The sequence below is a fragment of the Myodes glareolus genome, chromosome 4, assembly GCF_982192425.1.
Source record: "Myodes glareolus chromosome 4, mMyoGla1.1, whole genome shotgun sequence".
NCBI lineage: Eukaryota > Metazoa > Chordata > Mammalia > Rodentia > Cricetidae > Myodes > Myodes glareolus.
The window spans coordinates 18,655,001-18,678,494 of NC_142029.1; the positions used below are offsets into that span (position 1 = coordinate 18,655,001).

A 23,494-nucleotide genomic window follows, 5' to 3' on the forward strand; every position below is an offset into this window, starting at 1 on the left:
ACTTGATTTTAGTTTGAAAGCATAAAAAATTAGAAGTTTAAGAAGGAATATTTTGTTAGTTTACAAGTAGAACTGATATAAGCAGAATGACACAAGTCACCTTGTTCTCCCCCCCCCCCCCATCAAGTGTCTCCTCCTCAACCAGCTGTCTGGCTACATTGTTATCAAGCTATTCTAAGAAATTGTTTTTGTGTGGTGTTTTTTGTCTTTGAGTGTTTATCTATGTAGCTTTGTCTGGCCTCAAACTCACAAAGATCTTACTTTTGCCTCCCAAGCCTAGACATTATTTTTGCTCTAAACTTTTGTTTTTTAATCTTATGTTTCCTACCATAGCCAATACTCTGCTTATATTATTCTTTAGAGCTCTATTCTGGTACTTTAGGAATGATAAATAAGTCCTTTCCTATTTTTTAAAACATACTGCCAATTTAATTTCAGTAAGCATTTTTGACAATAATGCCTTTGAGCGTAATCAAGATTATTAATTGGTATTTCTGGAGTTTCAACAGGTTTTGGAGCACTGCCTTGTGAATCAAACTATAAAGATAGATAAATAACCTGTTGGAGTTGTCGGGGTGGGGGGACATGAGTGCAATAGGACTGGCACCCTAGAAAAATAGAAAGCTCATTGTTCTATTGAAACAATTTCTAGAGAAATTGTTTATTGACACTGACTGAAAATGTTAGATGTTTTCAACTGCATGTCCATTAACAGAGGTTAGGTTAGGTCAAACAAAATGTATTCATGACCTTAGAGCAGATTCAGCTTCAAAGAAACAAACTGTATTCAAATAAATTGTGAACTTGGTAAGTTCTTGCTATTGATTTGCAGACTAAAATTGCTACATCCTTAATCTGTTTTCCAGTGTGTAAGTATGCTTGCCATAAGAAGTGCTGTCTGAAAACCACAGCCAAGTGCTCCAAGAAGGTAAGATATTCCCACCCTCATGACTACACAGTGGATCTGCAAGGTTTTTGGCCACATGGGAAGAAGTTAGAGCTTCTTTGGGTTTATAATACAGTAGTTTTCAAACTTCACGACCCCAGATCACATTACAAATTATGGTTTTTTGGTTTGTTTGTTTTGGTTTTTCGAGACAGGGTTCCTCTACAGCTTTGGAGCCTGTCCTGGAACTAGCTCTTGTAGACCAGGTTGTCCTCGAACTCACAGAAATACGCCTGCCTCTGCCTCGCGAGTGCTTGAATTAAAGGTGTGCGCCACCACCGCCCAGCTATACAATGTATGTTTTATGTCATAATCTAGTATACCTATATCTGGAGATGTGTGTATACAGCTGAATTAATTTTTTTGAAACCTTTTACCTTGACTTTATGTGAACTGCTAAGTTGATTCACAAGGTACAGTTTGAGAAAAGACAGGTTCTACTGAGCTAAACATTCAAAAGTCTTCTGAGGAATTATCTTTAAGGTTCACGTTAACATTTTAACCATGAACAACAAACAGTGCGTGCTAAGAGAGCTAGTATTTTCAAGTATTTACTTGTATTTGAATACAGAAATCTAAAAAATACTGAACATGAATCAAGGAAACAGCTTTTTTGTTATTGAGTTTTGGGTTGTTTTTTTTTTTTTTTTTTTGAGACAGAGTCTTCCTATTATGTATTGCTGGCTCTCTTAGAACTCACCTTGTAGACCAGGCTGGCCTCAAACTCAGAGATCCACCTGCCTCTGCCTCTTGAGTGCTGGTATTAAAGGTGTGCACCACCATGCCAGGCCATTTTTAAAAATCCTTAATTAGTGACTGATGTGGGTAGGCCCAGCCTACCCTGGACAGGTGGTATCCTAAGTTTTGTAAGAAAGCAAACTGAGCAAGCCATAAGAGGAGTAAGCCAATAAGCAGTGTTCCTCCATCACTTCTTTACTTCCAACATTGAGTTCTTGCCCAGACTTCCTTGGACTATGATGTGGAAATGTAAGCAAAATGAACTCTTTTCTCCTAAGTTGCTTTGGTCTTAGTGTTTTATCACAGCAATAGAAATGTAACCAAGGTGTAACCAAGAAAACAACAACCAAACAGTATTCTGTCTAGCGATCTTACATAATAAAGTCAGAGAAGGTTGTTGAGGTTTTAGCAGTGGGGATAGTTCCCATACTGTCAAGATTTGAATCACTGTAATTTGTTCATTAGAGAAATAAGACTAAAATTTAGAAATATCTTGTTTCAGGATATGATTTTTAACTGAAAAGATATTTAGTCTCAATGGCAAAGAATCTAATTAGGATAGGATTTTTCAGAGTTTCACACTGCTAATGAGGGCAAAGAAAATTTTAGGACTATTCATCAAAGAGAAAGCAGTTCCCCAGACTCTCAATGAGAACTATTTCAAGAAATACACCCTAGGAATGGGGTGAATCATTGATAGACTGAGATTAACAAAATTTACCAATTAGCTTTACCTTGGTCCTTAATTAAATTATGGTGCTATTTCCTTATTCTTAGCACCTACGAGAGAGGAAGAACCTCTCCAAAGAAAGAGAGCATCTTTTTTTCCAAATCTACTAGACACAAAGAATTAGACTACTTAATAGTCAATAAAATAGATTCCAATAGCTACTTAAGTATCAAATATATAGCTTTAATATTTAAACATTCATTAAAGCTTATCTAGTTTTAGTTCACAGTTTTCAACTATTAACTTTGATACTGAAGGGAGAGCCTTAACATATTAAAAGATGATAAGTGTATTATACATGCATCATATTAATAGCAAAACTTTTTGTTAATGTTTATTTATTTGCTTATATCATTGCATGGAACATTATTTCATTTTTTCTCTAATTGTTATATGCTCTATACTAGGTGGTTCCAAGCCATATTTACTTAGTAACTTAGTAGATGTTTAGATAAGTTGATATGGTGGCAATACGAACATTTAATATGCATCCCTTAAACTTTCTAAATATTTTGCCTCAGATCTTGAAATAGTATTAGAGATGTTATTTTATACTGATTTAACATCCTTCAAATAAAATATGGAATTGATTCTCTGAGAATTAAGTGCTTATACACAAAATGTATGCATGCACAATAAGAGAAAATTAACTCTTGGCTCTTTGAAATTCTCCAGTAGTGTCTCTTAGCTATCAGAATAAAGTCCAAATGCACTTTCTAGTCTCTTCCTAGCTTTTTGTTCATTTTTAGTTTCACCATACCAGATGGTATAGCATCACAGACTCTGTGACTCCACGTTTCCTAGTCCTCTCTTGGTTTCTCAGGTACCACCTGCTTCTCAACATCAGTGTGAAGCATCAGATCTTTTTGAGATCCTTTATTGCTATTTTTTGTTGTTTATTTTGGTTGGTTTTGTTTTGGGTTTGGTTTTTGTGATGCAGGTCTCATGTAGCTCAGACTGGCCTGGAACTCTGTGTAGCCTAGGATGTCTTGAAACTTCTGATTCTCCTGCCTCTCCTTCTCAATTACTGGGGATCAAACATAGAGCCTCTTGCAAGTTAGGCCAGTAATCTGCCAACTGAGCTATAAGCCCAGCCCAGTCTTTCCCTTTCAGACTCCTGTGTTTCTGTAACTACCCAGTGAATATTACCTTTTTTTGGTACATGTTAATAGAATGTATTAGTATAGTTTTAGGGGAAATGTTCTCTCTTACTTTTGTTTGCCTGCTATCCAGAACATAATGACAAATATATCTATTAAGACTAGAAAGAGAAAGCAGGATCAGTTCTAAGTAAAGCCTTGAGTTTCAGTTCTAACAATGCATGCACTTCACTTTTATCTATATTAGCTAGCCACTGAAAATGTCTGAGGATAGAAAGTCAGAATACATGGATGGAATGTTAAAGGAGGAGAAAACTGATACTGTTAGAGTAGTTCAATTGAGCAGTTACACAGGTTGAAAGATGGTAATGAGACTCACCTGGGGAGTAAAGGGACAGACTAAAAGCTTGCTTACTGATTGGACGAAGGTGAATGTGATGATGGGACAGATAAAGGAGGAGGAAAGAAAGATTTGTAGAAATGGTTTCTGTCTTAGAGATCTGGGAGTTGGCATTTTGTGTATGAATTGCTAAGTTTTCTCCATAAGGTGTTCTGTTGCAGATACTTCAACTAGTTTATCATGTATGGTATTATATATGCCACTGAAGTCAGTGAAGGAGCACTCACACTAATCATGGGTCAGACTCTGCATTCCTTTGCTTAGGAAATAGTTGTGAATAAGATTTTTATAAAATTTTGTCTTTGAAATAGTTTGGTATTTTAGAAATTAACAATTTTTTTTTTAAATTCTGTGGATTTCCCAAAGTACATGGCAAATGTTTTAAGTTGGGGTTTTTTTTGTTTGTTTAGTTTTTGCATACAAAATTGAACCCCCTTCTCCCACAACTAACCTCATATTTTGCTGGAATTAATTTTTTTCCCCCCCAGATAGGGTAAACTCTGTATAGCCCTAGCTTTCCTGGAACCAGTTCTTGTAGACCAGGCTGACCTCGAACTCACAGAGATCCACCTGCCTCCTGAGTGCTGGGATTAGAGGTGTGCGCCACCACCGCCTAGCTTGAAATTGATTTTTGATGAGAAGAAGTAGCAGCCCATTGCTACTGTCTCTAGTCTTTGTTTTCTTTTGTGGATTCCCAGTGGAGATGACTGAAAGTCATATCTCATCAATTTGTAGTTTTTAAACCCCAATTCCCTTTCCTCCAAACTCCAGGGGTTATCTGCATAACACTAGGAAAATAAAAAGTAATTTCCTAAAGATTGTCTAACCATGTTCTGTAGTATTTGAATGCATTTAGAAACAAAATTTATCTTCCATTTAGTATGATCCAGAGCTGTCATCTCGGCAATTTGGGGTTGAACTGTCCCGTTTGACTAGTGAAGACCGAGCTGTTCCTTTAGTGGTTGAGAAGCTCATAAACTACATTGAAATGCATGGGCTTTATACTGAAGGTATTTACCGAAAGTCTGGTTCAACTAATAAAATCAAGGAGCTTCGACAAGGTCTAGATACAGGTAAGATAGTGTGCCCCCCAATTAAGATGTAATACTTTTATTTTAAAGTTGTTTCAGTTTTTATTACATATTGCTTCTCTAAATGTAGGGCCAGAACCTTTTCTGTGGTACTTATTTGTCTTTTTTGAATCTTTGACTGTATTCAGTTAATTCATCAAGCATGTATTGACAGTATTAATTGTACTAGGTATTGTTAGGTACTTGAAAAAGATCTCAACCTATATGACACACTAATTAGATCTTGACATTCTTAATTTATGAAGAGGAAAATGTAGGTTCAGAGAAATTAATGGAATGTTGAATTCAAGGCAACAAAGAGTTTTTGAAACAGTCTTGTGAATTTAGGGACGTCATTTATCTTCATTTACAGATAAGATAAACTGACCTATCAGCCTGGTCCCCACCTTTATCTTTTTTTTTAATATTTAGTTATTTTTTATGTATACAATATTCTGTGTATATTCTGTCTGTAGGCCAGAAGAGGGCACCAGACCCCATTACAGATGGTTGTGAGCCACCATGTGGTTGCTGGGAATTGAAATCAGGACCTTTGGAAGAGCAGGCAATGCTCTTAACCTCTGAGCCATCTCTCCAGCCCCCCCCCCCACTTTATCTTAACTACTTATCACCAACAAGTGACCGTGTTGAAATTTAATCCAGTGTTTTCTGAATCTGTAATTTAAAGTACTGCCTATTAGTCTTCACTGTCTGACTACAGATGATATTTTTTTTACTGTTTTAATTGAGTTATACATTTTTTTCCACTCCCTCCGTTCAGCCCCCTCCCCTTCTACCCTCTCCCATAACCCCCACACTACCAATTTACTCAGGAGATCTTGTCATGCTGTTGTTTGCAGTAGATTTTCCTATTCCTGTTTATATTGAGGACTTTATTTAAACTGCTTGTGAGTTGAGCACTTATTAGTGTAAAGCTTAATCCCAGAGTGTATGGAAGGGCTTGTCTTTGGTTTCATTCTCAAGTTAACACTTTTTGTCATTTTTGAACCAAATTTAGATGCAAAAGTTGCATTTATGTGACTAAGAACCATAGTGGGCTTTTTTTTTTTTTTAAAGGAACTAATCAGTAAGAAATGAATTAGTAAGAAAACAACCGGAAATGCCTGATAAAACTCAGGTAGTAAGTTCTGACTGTCAGAACTTGATCTACTCTAGTTTATGGGCATTTGTCAGGTTTGGCTCTTGACCTGTACAACAGAACAAATGTAAATCATTCATTCTGTATTCTAATAGTCTAATCAGTAACCCTAAGCAAAACAGGATGAAGGTGTTTCCATCACATTTCCCTGCCTCCTAGTCTCTAAGAATGTCAGCCTTGCTTTTAGAAAATGTCTTTTAGGGCTTTCTCCTTAGACTTGTAAAGCATGGGTGCTCAAGAGTGAGACATATGAGCCACTCCAAAACAAGTACAAAAATTGGAAGTAAGCCCCTAGAAACTTCTAAAATAGTTTGATTCTTCTTCCATCAAAACATAATCTTTTACATTTGTGTTCACAACAAGCACAAACATTATTCTTTCACGGTCAGAAGTGACAATTCCAAGCATAGAATTAGATTGTGGAAGATATACAGTAGTTTAGTTAGGAAACATGAAGCCTTCTTTTAATAGATTTACTTTGAACTGTTTGAATCTTTTTGCATGCTTTGTTATCTATCCATTGTCCCTAATAGATGCTGAAAGTGTAAACCTAGATGACTATAACATACATGTTATTGCAAGCGTATTCAAACAATGGCTTCGTGATTTGCCCAATCCACTCATGACCTTTGAACTCTATGAGGAATTTCTTCGAGCTATGGGTAAGCACAAGCTTCATGGGTTTAAAGGACAGACCTAGACTTGATAAAGCAACACCATCTGTTGTATTCATTATTAAGTCCTTCTATAGAAGTGTTGCCTTTAAGGGTCCTAAATTAAGCTTGTGGCAGTGTACAAAACTGCCAGTGTACTGTTACCTACTCATCTGTTGATTTTTTTTTTTTTGTAGATTTTCTAAAAGTTTCTGAGTAAGTCACTTTGTTGCTTCTCAAAAAGTAACTGAAAGATATGGGTTATAAAAACAGTAAAATAGCAAGTAGGAGATTTTAGAGTGGGCTAACATTCTGTTGTGAATCTAAGCAAGAACTGTGTCTGAAGCTAGCTGTTTTATACCAGATGGGCTCTGTGCTTTAAATGTGTCATATATTTGTAAAGGTCTGCCTAGAGGTATTTAGAGCCTGAAGACATAGAATAGTTAATTTTAATGAGAAACCAGTCTGTCACATAATGACTGAAATACTAGAATACTTGCTGTCATCAAGGGCTGCTGAAGGGCAAACTAAACTGTGGGAATTCAAATACAAGGAGCCAGTAGCTGAGAACTACTTCTGCTTCCTCAAGCTGAAATCATCATTGTCTGCTGTAGCGTGTCCATCCAGGAGGAAGATAAAGCATGTAACAGGAATATTCAGTGTAACTTGCTATTCTTACCATTTTTTAGGCCTTCAGGAAAGAAAGGAGACAATCCGTGGAGTGTACTCTGTAATTGATCAGCTCTCACGAACTCATCTCAATACACTGGAACGCCTTATCTTTCATCTAGTTAGGTAACTTAACACTTTCTTTAGGATTTTTTTTCCTTTTTTCCCCTCCCAAGACAGGGATTCATTATGTATCTTTGGCTATCTTGGGACTCACTATGTAGATCAGGGTGGCTTTGAACTCAGAGATCTTCCTGCCTCTGCCTTACAAGTGCTGGGATTATACACCACTGTGCCTGGCTTTTTTTCGGGGGAGGAGGTCAGGATTCCATTCAGTTGAAGAACGAGAATGTATAAAGTCAGTGCCTTTCCTGGGAATGTAGTTCAGAAGTAGAATGCTCATTTAGCGTGCACAAAGCCCTCGGTTTGGTCCTTACAGTGTTTATAAAACAACACCCCCCACTCCTGAATGAAACACCTTTCTACCTTTCTACCTTTTGTACCTTAAATATGGGATTAGGGCTTTTTCAAGCAGAAATTTGCTAAGTCGAGTGACTGTTGGTCATGTAGCTGCTCCCACCTCACGGTAGCACCAAGTAACTTAGCCATTTTGACACCTGAACTAGAAAAGAGTTTATGTCTGTGAACATAAATTTTCTGGGAGTTGGTTCAGATTATACTTAGGAATTAACTGACTAGAGGATTCAGGAGTAGGTCTTTTCTCTGTATGTAAATATTAGGAGAGGTTGGGATTATAACTCTCTGGTCAGATGTGTGAGATGTTTGGGAATGTGTTAAAACTTCTACTCTAGTTGTTCGAGAGATGTCTCAGGGGTTAAGAGCATTGACTGCTCCTCCAGAGAGCCTGGGTTCAATTTCCAGGACCCATATGACAGCTCACAACTATCTGTAACTCCAATTCCAGGGTATCTGACACTGTCACACAGACATACATGAGGCAAAACACCAATGCACATAAAATAAAAATAAATAAATCTTATTTTTAAAATTAAAAAAAAACACCACAACTTCAACTCTGAATTCTGCAGACATGTTCATGATGTTGGACTTAAGCAGCAGGTCACAAACTTCCCTTGATATGCTGTAATGTTGATCTATGAACCAGACTGTTTTAAAGAGTAGTAAAGTCCATTCTTCAGGTAAAGGGATGACTCTGGGGAAGCCTAGAATGTCTTCCTTAAATTTAGATGTGTATCCACACCAAACTATGGGGTTGATGGCATACTGTATTCTTTTCCATATTTTCCCATTATTATTTTACTTTTATCACCTTTTCACTGGTGTTGGTTTTGCTTTATTCCTTAGGATTGCGCTACAGGAAGACACTAACCGAATGTCTGCTAATGCTCTGGCCATTGTGTTTGCACCTTGCATTCTCCGTTGCCCTGACACTACTGACCCACTACAAAGTGTTCAAGATATCAGTAAGACTACCACGTAAGGCCAGCCACACTCACCTCTACAGGATTTTAGTTGGTGTAGTTTTTTTTTTTAATCCAAATATCAGATACAGTGAATGATTTCATAAGTTCCAGGGCCTGTAAAGCAGATTCTTGGGTATTCTAAGGCTTGCTTCAATTTCGGGTTATTTACAGTTTTTAAATGCATTTCTCTTTTGTCAAGTTATTTGTAGTTTATATCTCCTTGTAATAAAGCATGTAGTCTAATCATGATCTTACGACTCTGAATCTCTTTGGTTATAGTACTTCAGAATTCCCACATTTCACCCTGACCTTTTTTTCTAAGCCCCCCTCCTCTTTTTCTGACTGCAGTGGGAATTTTGGAAAAATTCAAGGGCTTGAGTCCCATCCCCAAAGTTGTCTGATTTATTAATTGATCTGGGATTATAGCCTGGGTGTTAGAATTTGTAACTATTTTCAGTTGGTTTCTAAAATGCAATTATCAACCACCATTCTGAATCTTTTCTCTGAGCTCATAAAATAAAGGATGCTTCCTTTATCCTTCAGCTGTCTAGGACAGTCAAAAGTAATCTCTGGATACCACACTTCGTTTGATTTACTTCTGCTTGTAATCATTTTTTTCTTTCTTCCTGTTTCAGCTGTGTGGAGCTGATTGTTGTAGAACAGATGAATAAATATAAGGCTCGTCTCAAAGATATAAGTAGCCTGGAATTTGCTGAAAATAAAGCAAAGACCAGACTATCACTGATTCGTCGATCAATGGTAAGATGCAAAACATGGAACCATGTTTTGGGAAGGGGTTTTCTGTGTTTTTTGAGTAAGTATTTGTAACATGAATTATGCACAGAAGGAACTTTTCAGAGGAAACACTGTTGCTAGGAATAGCTGATGATCTTTAGGTTATTTTAGCTATAATGTGCAGAATATATGTAATTAAATCTGCAGAATATTTTAAATATTTTGGACAAAAAGTTGGTGGCTTATTATCTTCCTGCTTACTTTACCTGTTCATGCCATAAACACTTAACTTTACCCTAACTTTCTCTACATTCTTCCACTATCTTTTCCTACTCTCAGCCATAAAATTTTTGGTGGTCCTTTCAAGATTCCTGACTGTAGAGAGCTTAGTCATTTAGAATTGAATATGAACTAGCGTGCTTGATTCCTACAGAAGCAGAATTCTATTTATGAGTCTTCTGTGATCAGATAAAGATTTATTTAGGGATTTGTTGTTGGGTTTTGAGATGTGCTAATAAGTGATAATTTATTTCCTTCATTTGCTGACTTTTGTATTTAGTGTCTTCTGTTGTAACCAGCGACCAGCATTATATAGATAACTCCAGTTATCATTAATTAAAACAGTAGGATCTGATGTTCTGATAAAACAACTGATGCCGTAAAGTTTAACTTTTGCCTACTTATTACTCCTCCTTTCAGTTGTAAACATTGTAGCAGCAGGCACTTATTTCAGATTCTCAGCAAATCTCTCAAAACAGCAGCTTCCTGGTTTTCATATTTTTTTTTAGGGCTCCCACAATGCTTCTTCCATGTCATTATAGTTTGTATTTAGATTGGCGTTGGAATAACTCTGCTTCTTCCTTCCTATTTCAGCTTCCTTGCACAGAACAAATGTTCAACAGAGGGTATGGTTAGTAGAAGAATTCTGAAAACAAGCGTTTTCAGACATTAAATGAAACTTGTCTTAGGATTCCCGTTACTATCATAAAACACTGTGACCATAAGCAGCTTAGAGAGGGAGGTGTTATTTTAGTTTAGAGTTTGTAGTCCATCATTCATTAGGTGAGAAGCCTGAAGGGAGAGACTATGGAAGAGGGGTGCTTACAGGCTAGCCCCTTATGGCTTGCTCTGCTTGCTTGCTTATATATATTACCCAGGACTGCCTGTGCAGTAGTGATGCTGACCACAGCGAGCTTGACCCTCCCATATAATCTTCAATCCAGAAAATGTACCACAGGCTTGCCCACAGACCAGTCTGATGAAGGCATTTTTCTCAACAGAGGTTCTGTCTTTGAAAATGACTCTAGCTTGTATCAAGTTGACATAAAACTAGATAGCACAGTCTTCATAGGATACGACCTAAATCTCCCCACAAGACATTACAAATAGAAATCCTATCTAAAATCAAAATTTTAGCCTGAGGCTTTACATGAGTTGATGATTGTCTTTAAGACAAAGTTGATCCTTGGCACTGCAAACAAACAGAAAAACCTTTTTTGTATTAATAATTTTAGCTCAGTATTCAGAGACCTAACTTATTAGACCTAAGAAGGAAGGAAAGAGCTTCGTTACTACAAAACTGTATTTCAAAGCACGTGGAAAAGTTGTGCATCCCTCCTCCCCAGTACTGCAGAGAATGGAAATATCATTCCACTGAAAGGTTTAGCCTTCTCTTTTAATGGGGCAATGACATGTACATTCTAACCTTCTGCTTTCCTTTTCATGTCCTTCCTAATCCAGAAACCTGTACTAATTGCAGTTAGATTTATGAGCATTACCCGCAGTTCAGTCTCGGTATGTATTAATATTGCAATGTGTCGTAGTCACTTCACATCATCGTGTCTCACTCATCCAGGAAATGTTCTGCTGTCGGTCATTCGTGCCTGTCTGCCTTACATGTTCAAACCCAGTTCAGGACCCACTTTGTGACCAGCCTTCACATGCCTTTTTCTTAATCTCTTTCTTTACGTCCTTTGCTTTATCTGCATATGCAGGTGTACAGTGTTCATTTGAAATATACTGTTTTTCCTTGTCAGATAGTCCTCCTGTTTCTGTTTTGGTTAAATCTTTAAAACATGGGGATTGAAGATAACTGAGGTTCTCAGATTCGTTCTGCTGTATGAGCTATATTCCTAGCAAATTCACTTTATTATTTAAAATACCTGTCTGATTTTCAGTATCTGTCATGAGTAATGCTTATGTATCTATTCATAACTGTGATTCTAATGGTATCTTCCAAGATGTAGAAATACAGCTCTTATCTACTTAAGTGTTTGCCAGACAAGATTATGTTGTTGCTGCCTCTCTTTATTAACACTGTTTATGCAAAGGAGAAATGGAAGGGTAGAAAGCTTAAATACCAAGCTGTGTGGAAACTAATTCCAAAATACCCATCTCTGTATACCCATATTACTGGGAAGCATTATCTTATTGATCTGTAAGTACAGGTCTCATTCACTAGTAATGAGAAACTGTAGAACTGTCAATTCTACTATATCAAGCTTCCCTTTTCCTCAGAATATAGCCCTAATAGCATGTCACTATTACTTTCTTTCAGGTGCATTTTTTACATTAAAATTTCAGTCATAGACTTGGTATCCTGTATTCTTCTCACTTCTTTACATATACCTTTATCTGGGGAGTTGTAGGGTAAACTTCCTTTGCAGGGCAGACTCAGCCTTTATCTAGAGGAAGAATTTTGGAGTAAACAGAATTCTGCATACTGTTCTAGTGTTGTGTGGCAGTTCTGTCTTACTGTTTTACACTCTGTTCTGACAGTAGTCTAACTAAAGATGAGTGGGAGCTCCAGATTTACTCTCCTAATAGTCAGGTGAGACCTGTCATCTCTGTATATATTGCCACTGCCGTTTAAGTCAGTGATCCTCAACCTTCCTAATGCTGTGACCCTTTAATCCTCATGTTGTGGTGACCCCCCCCCCAGTCATAAAATTATTTTTGTTGCTACTTCATAACTGTAATTTTGCTACTGTTATAAATCATAATGTAAATATTTTTGGAGATAGAAGTTTGTCAAGGTAGTGACTCACAGGTTGAGAACCGCTGGTTTAAGACGGGACTTCATCTTTTGCCTAAGTTTTTAGTGATGGCATTGACATGGTGTTAGAAGCTGTCAAACTTTCAGGGCAGTTATAAGTTTTCCAAAATTCTCCTATTTGCTTAGAAAGCTTAAAGTGTTATCAGTGACAAAAAAATTGCCACTTTGAAAATAATAGGTTCCTTTCAAGTAGGGTCAAAGTCTGTACAATATACTCCTATGTGAATAGTCATTCTTTGTCAGTTAGCCCAGTATTTGAAGATAAAAGCAGCTAAGTCATTCAGCTTGCTAAGCAGGTTGCTGTGAGTCACAAGCATTGTACAGTAAAAGTACACTTGACAGATCTATAGACAGATCCACAAGTATGATCTGGTGGAGAACCTGATTTGTAGAGCTTCGGGAACACTTGTCTTTTGGATAGTCACTGTCAATTCTGTAGACATCTTGTAAAGCCATGGCTCTTCTCCCTTTTATAATGGAATTCATCCGAAAATATCCCAGCAGTGTATAAATCATTCATTGTGATAACTTCCTCCTGTACTGGCAACTGTATGACCTTTTCCCATTACCCCACATTTTAATGGGGCACTGGTATGAAAGCATTCGCTCAGCCAAACCTTTGTTCTCTTAGTCAAATCTACATAAATCTAGTCCCTCACAATTATCTGTATTGACAGGACTTATTGACAAGAAAGGAGCCCTGAGCAGGAGAGATAGTATGTCTGCTTTTACTGATAAACAGGTCTGGGTGAGCCTGAATTCTCTAACAACCAACTCAGGAGAGTATAGCCTGCTGGCCTTTGCTTTGCCCTAGCAAGCTATTAATATTCTGTACTTACCTTTACCTTTCATTTGACACAAGGTCTTAGTCTAGGAAACTGTATCTTTACCCCTAAAATATACAGGAAAAAAACCTCTCTGTTATCCATTCTGTTAATCCTAAGAAATGCATGCTTGGTATCATTTTTATTTACCAGAAAATTGTTTACTATGTCTGTATGGGTATATAAACTGGAAACCTTGTGGAATGGGAAGGACAGCAAGGAACATCAAAAGAGGAACATTGAGGAGAAACATCGAAAGGGGAACATCAAGAGGGCATTAGAGAGAGCATAGAAAGAATAAATGGGACATGATTAAAAAAGACTTATGTGAGCTAATTTATTTTGTTTACCCTCAGACCTTATTAGTCAGGTTTTCACCTGCTATAGTGACCCTTCTGAGAGGTTTAGCGGGGCTTAAACCCCAACATAAACCTTGATAGTAGGTAGTTGTACAAATACTGTTTACTAGGACAACCCTCAGCATATTGCAGGGGGAAGTGCTTTTTATGTGCCTGTCATTTTATCATACATAAATAAAAAATGAATTTAACTGTTAATGGTTAATAATTATATTACTTAACTGATGGCATGTGAAACTATTTTTTAGCAGTGCATACATATTATTAAAGAATATGAAGACCAGTAGTACAGTTTTGTACCATTTCCTTAGTCATGTGGAGGTGTCAGCAGTGTGTTTTTACCCACTGTTGGTTTTATCTAATTAGAGTAAATGTCAGTAAATGGAAAGACCAAATAGCTTCTTAGCACTATTATAAAAGCAATGTTCAGATTGTACATCCTTTGGGAATGCCTCAATATCCCAAATGGGAACCTGTGAGCTATATTCAGAACCACTGTACCAAGGCTGAGGATATAGCTTGGTGGTAGAGTATTTGTCTCAATCATGCTTGAGGCCCTAAGTTAAATTCTCAACTGAGAGAGAACTGGGAGAGAGGGAGAGGAGAGAGAGACTCTTGTACCACAATACTCTGACTGGCTTACTGCACTACACAGAAAGTCTAACGACATATGCAAACATACAGTGACTATATTTAAAGTATTTAGTAATTCTTATGGGATGAACCATAGTTACAGGTGTTGGGATACAACTTTTGAATCAGCCTCAATAACTACTACCACAGAAACTCCTATCTCGATATCATACAAAGTGTGGACTTTATGCAAGACTACCAAGCAAGACTGGTGGTCTTCTAGAAAAAACTTGGATAAAGAACCTTTCTTTTCTAGGAAAGAAGATCCCTCAGACACAGTCTGAGAATTCAGTTCCTGTTTTTGTGGCTCAATGAATGACAACGGTGATCCTTTAGTGTTTGGGGTAAATTGTCTGTTAGGATTCTAAGATAGGTGCTTCTAGCTATTTATATCTAGTTCTGTCTGGATATTGCACAGTTCTTCCTCTTGATGTATTCAACCCACAAACAAACCCCAGTTACATGTACTTTCTTTGAATCATCAGAAAATATAACTCCCCATGAGGGAGGTGTCTTCCTACATAGTCAGAATCATATTTCATCATCATTCTTTAGCTATGTGGGCTTACAATGATTGACAATATTGAGCTTGTGTCCATCTGTTACGTCTTGTTATTCCTTCCTGCATCCTTTTTTCATTATGAACCTTATAGCAAATTCTTTCATAAGCCATAATCTCAGCACTCGGGAGGCAGAGGCAAGCGAATCTCTGTGAGTTCGAGGCCAGCCTGGTCTACAAGAGCTAGTTCCAGGACAGGCTCCAAAGCTACAGAGAAACCCTGTCTCAAAAAACAAAAAAAACAAAAAACAAAAAAAAATGATCACTACCACTGATTCATTCAACACTATACTGAAGGTTCTAGTTCCTTTAGAAAAACAAAGAGGAAGTGTAAAGACTATCAAAGAACAGATAAAATGATCATTCAAAAATGATACAACTAGCAAAATCAAAGGAATGCTCAAAACAATTATTAGGTGACTTCAGCAAAGTCACTAAATATAAGGTAAGCACCAAAGTAAATTTGACATTTTATTTAACAAACAACAAAAAGAAAATAAAAAAATCTCAAAATTGATAGTATATTTGAAAGTGTTACACATTAATAAATACAGTTAAAAATAAGTAAGCTCTCAACATAAAATAATAAAACACATAAAAGAACTTATGATATACATGGAAAAATCATGTTCACTGGTGGGAAAATAAATACTAATAAAACAGTAAATCTCTGAAAAGCAATTTACACATGTAGGATCATCTCAAAAATAAAAAAAAAAATCCCAGGGGTTTTGTACAGGTGAGTTCATACTCTATATGATAATATGAGTCACAAATAGCCAAAACTGAAGAAGACAGAATGAGTTTTTAAACCAGTTCATTAGAAAGCTAAAGTAAATGGGTCAGTGGGGTGACTCAGTCAGTAAAAGCACTTGCTACACAAGGTTGACAACTTGAGTTTGATTCCCCAAACCCACATTAAGAAGCCAGATGCAATGGCTTGCATCTAGAATCCCAGCATTCCTATGATGAGGTAAGAGGCAGAGACAGAATTTTTGGGAAGCTAGAAACAGGAAACCCTATTTCAAAACAAGGTACAAAGAGAGAATAGACTTCCCAAGTCCATTTGGTACAAGAGAGAATGGACTTACTTTGTCCTTCATACACACGGGTAACATGCCCATTCCTCATCTACATAAAATGAGGTACCTAAAAACAAGAAATACAGAAAAAACAATGAAGCTACGACAATGAGGGCACTAAGAGAGACTTTCATAGGATCTAATCTACATGGGAAGTAGAAAAAGACAAGAACTCCTGATTAAACTGGGAGCCATGGAGGCCTTGCGGGAGGGTTGGTGAGGGAAGGGGAAAGGCAGGGAGGGGAACAGAAAAATGTAGAACTCAATAAAAAAAAATGAAGCTTTGAGAAGATATTGATTACAACCTTAGTAAATAATGAAAATTCTTAAACATACCTTCAAAGTATTAATAAAACTAAATTACACTAAAATTAACCTTTGTCCATCAAGATAATTTATATTTTGAGTCAGAGACTTGTTATGAAAGTTAAGAATATTATGAAAGCAAGACTGGGCTTCAACTGCTGATCATCCTACCTCTAACTCCTAAGTGCTGGGATTGCTTACATGTGCAACCATGCCTAGCTTGAAAGACAACTTTATTTGTTGTTGAGACAGCATTTCCCTGTGAAGATGTGGCTGTCCTGGACTCACTCTGAACCAGGCTGGCCTTGAACTCAAGAGATTCATCTGCCCCTAAGTGCTGAGATTAAAGGCATGTGTTACTACCAACGGCTCAGAAAGCCACTTTTAAGAGAGTTAAAAAAAAAAATCAAATCATAAAATGGAATGCTTGCAACAGAAATAACTGATCAAAGGATTATAGGCAGAATTCAGAAAGAATTAGAAAAAAGATAAACAATCCAAGTATAGAAAAACAGAAAAGCATATTTGGCATGTTGGGAAAACAAGGTATCTGAAGGCTGTACCTACTTGTGCACATTAGAGTCACAGGACAGAACAAATTTAAGAAGTGACATGCTAAATAATGGCTAAAAGTAAAGTTTACAGACAACGACACATTAAAATCCTTGGACATTATCTAGGAAAAAGATCAAAAGTACCAATTAATGAACATTGAAAGGGTACAGTTAAATGATGTGATCTTTAGGTCAAAGGAGGGTAAAACCTCTTAGAAGAATGAAAAAATGAATGGAACAATATCAAGTAAGGGGGAGGCAATAAAAAACAAAGGAGGCCAGAAAGGAAAAGGAAACGTGTCAGGCAAAACAAACAAAATCTGCACAATAAAACAGATTTAAAATATAAATATAGAGGCTGGAGATACAGCTTAGTGGTTAAGAACACTGGTTGCTCTCACAGAAGACCTGGGTTCAGTTCCAGCATCCACATGGTGGCTTACAAACGTTGTAACTCCAGTTCCAGGCATCAGACACCCTCTTCTAGTCTCCTCAGATACCAGGCATGGGTGGTACAGAGATATATATGCAGGCAAAATACTTAGATACATAATTTTTAAAGAATCCAAATACAGCATCAACAGCATTAAATGTACATAGATCAAATGTTCCTATTAAAATTGAAAAATTATCAGAAACATGATATTTAAGGACTACATATAAAATACTCAAAAAGGTTGAAAGCAATTTAGTGTGGTGGCTCACTTGGGAGGCTTTGAGTTTGAAGTTACCCTAGAATACATGAGTTCCAGGCCAAGTTTACAGAGTGATAAATGCCTCAAACAAACAAAAAAAAAAGTTTAAAAGAAAAAATAATGAGAAGCTGCAGGTCATGTACTCCTTAAACCCAGCACTCCAGCACTCAGAAGGCAGAGACAGGAGAACCTCTGTGAGTTTGAGGCCAGCCTGGTCTACAAGAGCTAGTTCTAGGACAGGCACCAAAAAATAAATAAATAAATAAATAAATAAACTTCCTTTAGCTTAGCCTGGATCAAATTTTGTCTTCTCTTTCTCTACTTTATTCCTGAAGATTTTTGTTCAGTTCTAGATTGGTGGTAACTTGTTCCTTTCATAGCCTAAAAATATTTTTACCATTCTCTCTCTCTCTCTCTCTCTCTCTCTCTCTCTCTCTCTCTCTCTCTGTGTGTGTGTGTGTGTGTGTGTGTGTGTGTGTGTGTGTGCGTGTGTGTGTGCGTGCGCTTTTTGTATTTGGCTTATTTTTTTTCTTCCATTGTTTCTGTGGAGCTTAGAACCTAATTATTGTTATTTGCAAGTAATTTTTGTTTTTCTGACTGCTTCTAAGATTTTTTTTTTCTTGACTTGGGTTTTTAGTAATGTTTCTAAATACCTTGATATTTTGGTTCTCACTTGAAGACATATATGGACTTCAGATCAGTCATTTAAATCAGTCACTTAACATCATTAATTGATTTTTTAATGTCCTATTGACTAAGTATCAATATCTATTATCTCTTCACCTCATATCCACTTAATACTTAAACATATGGTGGATCTTTTTCCTCTCTCTTTTACCATCTTCTATAAAATTATCCTTTTGTGTTGGTTTCTCCTGACTTGATTCTAGATTTTTCTTATGACCTAACTTCCATTCTACTTAATTCAGTTATGTTTTACCACCTACTTGAACAGGTTATTTTTAAGTTTGGCTGGTAGTCCTTTAGAGCTTTTGTCTTCTGTTTATTTATTTTACTATAGTTTTCATTTCCATTGTCTTATCTTCTCTTATTTCTGACTACTTTTGATTTAAAAAATGATTTGTAGAAAGTATTTTGAGGCCTGGGATAGCAATGAATACCTACAAAAAGTAATTTATTTTTTTTTTGTGAGATCCTTGGGCACTAGCAGGTTCATGATTTTCATCCAGTCTTTTAAGTTTAAAATTTTTGTATCAAATTTATATATAGATCATTCAGATGACTTGAAGCTAGGCTGTCACATATGTAAGTACTGTGATAATTTCAGTTTACCCTTCTGTCTAGAATGCAAACCTTGGAGGTTTTATGGGGCAACAACTCATACTATTTTATTCTGTACTTCAGGAGTTGGCAGGCATTTTCACTGGAGGGTCATGGAGTGTGTGATTTTATTAGAGTTTTAAGCCATCTCTCCCACTGTTGAACAAAACAGCTGTAGCTACTTCGTTAATAATAATGAGTTTTTTTCTGATAAAGATTTGTAAACATGCGTTCTTCCCAGAGAGGTGAGTGGGTGCTAGCCTGGGCAGCCTGCCTGCCTCTCCGGGAAGGGAGGACAGCCCTTCCCCCCTCAGCTTCTGCGGCAGGGTCTTCGGTGTTCCAAGGGACCCCTCCCCTCCCCCCACTGCTGCGGGCCCTTTGTCTCCTGAGTCCTGGGAAGACCAGCTAGCCCTGTTGCCCTGCTGAGCCGTTCTTCCCAGAGAGATCCTTCCTCTGGCGAAGGACGGCTATGCAGTCGGAGGCCCACATTGGAGGACCGGATTGAGCCCCCCGAGGTCCGGAGGGGGAGCGGAAGGAGGAGGAACATGAAAAACGAAATCAGTACTGCGAGGGATGCTATCACCCACTGATACAAGGGAACGGATCTGATGAGAGTTTACCAGGGCCAGCCGGACTGGGACTGAACGAGGACGTGATCTAGACAGATTCTCGGAATTTGGCCGGATTCTCTGACTGTGGCTGGCCCGGGGTCTTTCTGAAAAGCCATTGACTATGACACTGGGACCTGTTTCCTCTGCATATGCTGGATTTTGGGGATCCAGTCTGTTTGGATGCTAGCCTTCCTGGACCTGGAGGGAGGGGGAGGGAGCTGGAGCTTCCCACAGGGCAGGAAACCCTGACTGCCCTGGGGGACGGAGGGGAAGGAGGGGGGGAGTGGGGGGAGTGGGAGGGTGTTGGGAGGGGGGGCGGAATTGGAAACTTTTATAATTTAATAAAATTTACTATAAAAAAAAAAAAAAAAAAAGATTTGTAAACATGTATACAGGTTAATGTAGCTCTAGACTGTTGCTGAACTGTACTGTAGCTGCCAACTCTAGATGTTCACAGTTCTGCTCAGACTCCACCATCTCTTCTGAACCTGCAGATCACTAGGAAATGCTGGGCCTTTTTTATGCCACTTAGCTATCCAGTCTCTTTAAGCATGAGTTTCAGGACATGTAAAAAACATTTTTTCTTTCCAGAGAAATTGTCCTTATAAGGTTAAAGCTGCCAAAACTTTTTATAATGTTGAAAACAACATGTATCTTCAGTGTTAGTGTGGTATGGCTCTGGAGCACATGAAATATGGCTCCTGTCACCACATAACTTAGTTTCAAGTTTTAATTGGCTTGAAGCTATTTAGTGCACAGCTTAGAGTAAAAGAAGACATGGCAATTCTTAACACCCAGGGCTGGAAATGTGTGTTCACGTTTCAATGTTCTTGATAGAATTCTTTTAACTTAATTTGTTGATTTATGATATCTTATTTAAATATCCTATGCCTGTTCAGACCTATCATTCTCATGATGTGATGGAAGGACATTTGTTATCCAAAGTGATCAATATAAAACTGACATAGTTAGTTTACCTTCTAAAATGAATTTTCTCTGCAGGGAAAGGGGCGTATACAACGTGGAAATTATGCAAGTCCATCCTCTCCTGTTATAGTCCGATTGCCTTCCATGTCTGATGTCCCTGAAGAGACCATGACTAGTGAAACAGCCATGGAGACTGACATCACAGAACAGCAGCAAGCAGCAATGCAGCAGGAGGAAAAAGTGCTGACTGAGCAAATTGAGAATTTACAGAAAGAGAAGTAAGTGTCCAGAGGAAAGGAGATATCAGTTGTCTTTTGTGATTCCTTCCCCCTTTATTTTTCCTTATTCATTATCTTCTGTGCCAAGCACTATGTCAGGTGGTCCAAAGGACATGGAGTTGTCAGATTCTTGTTGCCTATACTCAGGGTAAGTGTGGAAATTCATGAGGTAGGAATCTTGATGCAGTAGGAATAGGAGGGAACATCCACAGTGTATGCTTTCTTAGTCCATATTTTAAAGGCATGAACAATGGAGAGCCAAGACAAGGCATCACATCTTGACAAGTCAGGGACCAGCCTGCAGAACCAAATGTGCTTCACAAAAGAAGAGCAAGAGTCCTTGGCTAAGACAAAGTTCTCTCCAAGCGTAAGCATTAGTTGGAGTTACATAAAGGAATAATAAGTGTTATTATTTAAAAATCACTATGACCATGGGCCCAACAACTAGATAGCATCTGTACTGGGTTCTGGAGTAGTAGGGAGAGAAACCTGTTGTGATTTCAAAGAGAAAGGTTAAGAAATAATATTACCTCCATCACTCTGTGAGGACTGGGTTAACATTACCCCTTAGGGATTAGCATCCCATGGTTCTCTCTGAAGGTACTATGTACTAGTTATGATTGACATAGATTACTCAGAAATTCTAAAGGTTTCCTTGAGTCCCTATGGCTTACCTCTTAGGTCTGAGAACTTGGTTCATGAAGAATCAGGAAACTTTAATGTCAGGATTGATTCTGGAATTTAGGGCAACTGAAAAGCAGCTAAGGTTCAGCTGTGGAAAAAGTGAGGCATTAGCTACAATCCCGGGGTTAAAAAGATGACCTACCTCAGCCCTGGTGAACATAGTATTAGAATTATAGAGGAGTGAATAGGAAATAGTTAGGAAAAATAAAAAATAAAGTACAGAGGGATAAGCATACATCTCAAACCTGTGACTTCACATGAAAGTAATGAGCTACTGGCAAGGCTATGCTTAAAAGGATAGTTTGTGTGTCTTGTTGATTTCCCAAAGAAGGCCTTACCCCCTCTGAAGAGTGGATGGGGAATGGTAAGGGGGAAGAAGGGGACAGGAGAAGGAGAGGGAGGGAAAACTGGGGTTGGTATGAAAATGAAATTAAAATTTTTTAATAAAAAAAGAGAGATGATCTGTGGATTTCAGGCTATCTTAAAGTAGAAGTAAGGCTAAGAAGGGTCTGACAAGAGAAGACTTGATTTAAAGAGAAAGAATTAGGTTCAGAGCTGGCTTATTACTAGGGATCGACCAGCTGTGTTTTCTGGATGAAGAAGCTGAGGTCCAGAGAGAGAACAGGTCTTACTGATATATCATGAATGAATTTAGAATCTTCAACTCCTAGTTTTCAGTCCAAAGTTCATCTCAGAATGTGTCAGTTACAACAACCTACATCAGCCCATCCACCCCTAGCCCCACCATTACTCATAGATTTGCTGTGATCTTGTGCTTTCATCCACCTCTTGCTTTGCATATAAATAAATACTCTTCATCACAGTAAGAAATGTCTTTGTCATTTAACTTCTTTGCTTTAATGAAAGTCTTTCTGTCATCTTTCTTCTGCTCCCTCTATCATGTTAATGGGTTTGTTGATTGTATCTCATAGGGAAGAACTAACTTTTGAGATGCTCGTATTGGAACCTCGTGCCTCTGATGACGAAACCCTTGAGTCTGAGGCTTCTATTGGGACTGCTGATAGCTCAGAAAATTTGAACATGGATTCTGAAGGTACCATTTTTGAGAAAGCTGATAAATGAATATGTTATACTAGAGACATAATTTGTTTTGTAAAGAAGGAATAAAAATTCTCAAGCTGGGCTGGAAGAATGACTCAGTGGTTAGGAACATTCAGGTTCAGAGGAACTGGGTTCAATTCCCAGCACCCACATGGTGGTTACAGCTTGTAACTCCAGTCCCAGGAGATCTGATGCCCTTTTCTGGCCTCTGAGGATACCAGGCACTTGGTGCACATGCCAAGTATCCACACACATAAAAATATATAAATTTACAAAAAAAATTTAATGGTTAAAAAAAAAAACAATCCCCAAGCTAGGTATGGTAGCACACATCTTTAATCCAGGAGGCAGAGGCAGGTGGATTTCTTGAATTCAAGGCCAGGCCAGCCTGGTCCAGGGCAGACAGAGCTATTATGGATAAACCCTATCTTACAAAAAAAAAAAAAAAAAACCCAAAAAACAAAAACAAAACAAGTTCCCAAACTAAGTAGTTTGTTTTACAAATCCACTGATTTCACCTGAAAATACGACAGCTTGGAATCACAGGTCTTTGTGATGCTTCCTCATAATTGTTCATTAGACTCACAAATGGTCATTATAATGCAGTTAGTAACTTAATTTTGGTAACTTACCACCGTGGAGGGTTGGGGAAAGCCAGTAATCACAGTGCATATTTATCTCATGGTCATTTCCCAAGAATGAGTGCTGTCCCCTGCTATGTGGTAAAACTGTCACACCGAAGGAGGTATTTGATTAGTTGTTTGATTAGGGGAGACAGAGGCTTTGAAATGATGGTGACTGTTCTAGGTCTCTGCTAGCCTTATACTCAGACATACCAGACTTCCCTGGAACTTAGTGGAAAGTATTTGTGAAACTGGATGGAGAGGATTTGTTTATCTATTTGTTTGTGAACAAGTTCTCACTCTGTTGTTCTTGGCT

At 37.8% G+C, this 23,494-nt stretch overlaps 1 protein-coding gene and 1 long non-coding RNA gene across 16 annotated transcripts in view; one reads left to right on the plus strand and one right to left on the minus strand.

The window, feature by feature from the left end:
• The window catches only part of Myo9a (myosin IXA), a 187,762-nt gene that overhangs the window by 159,616 nt on the left and 4,652 nt on the right, over positions 1-23,494 (plus strand). For 8 of the 11 annotated variants that reach the window (XM_085689177.2, XM_085689184.2, XM_085689176.2 and 5 more), the window contains 9 exons: positions 867-928; positions 4,795-4,987; positions 6,677-6,805; positions 7,486-7,591; positions 8,792-8,923; positions 9,546-9,669; positions 11,386-11,439; positions 20,607-20,809; positions 22,426-22,547. In XM_085689177.2, the coding sequence (XP_085545303.2) occupies positions 867-928; positions 4,795-4,987; positions 6,677-6,805; positions 7,486-7,591; positions 8,792-8,923; positions 9,546-9,669; positions 11,386-11,439; positions 20,607-20,809; positions 22,426-22,547 (1,125 nt within the window). The remainder of the gene's footprint in view (positions 1-866; positions 929-4,794; positions 4,988-6,676; positions 6,806-7,485; positions 7,592-8,791; positions 8,924-9,545; positions 9,670-11,385; positions 11,440-20,606; positions 20,810-22,425; positions 22,548-23,494) is intronic. The other 3 variants (XM_085689183.2, XM_085689186.2, XM_085689187.2) reach the window with 1 other exon arrangement.
• LOC125393359 (uncharacterized) overlaps positions 1-23,494 on the minus strand; it is a 122,870-nt gene that overhangs the window by 74,567 nt on the left and 24,809 nt on the right. The gene's annotated exons all lie outside the window — the stretch shown is intronic.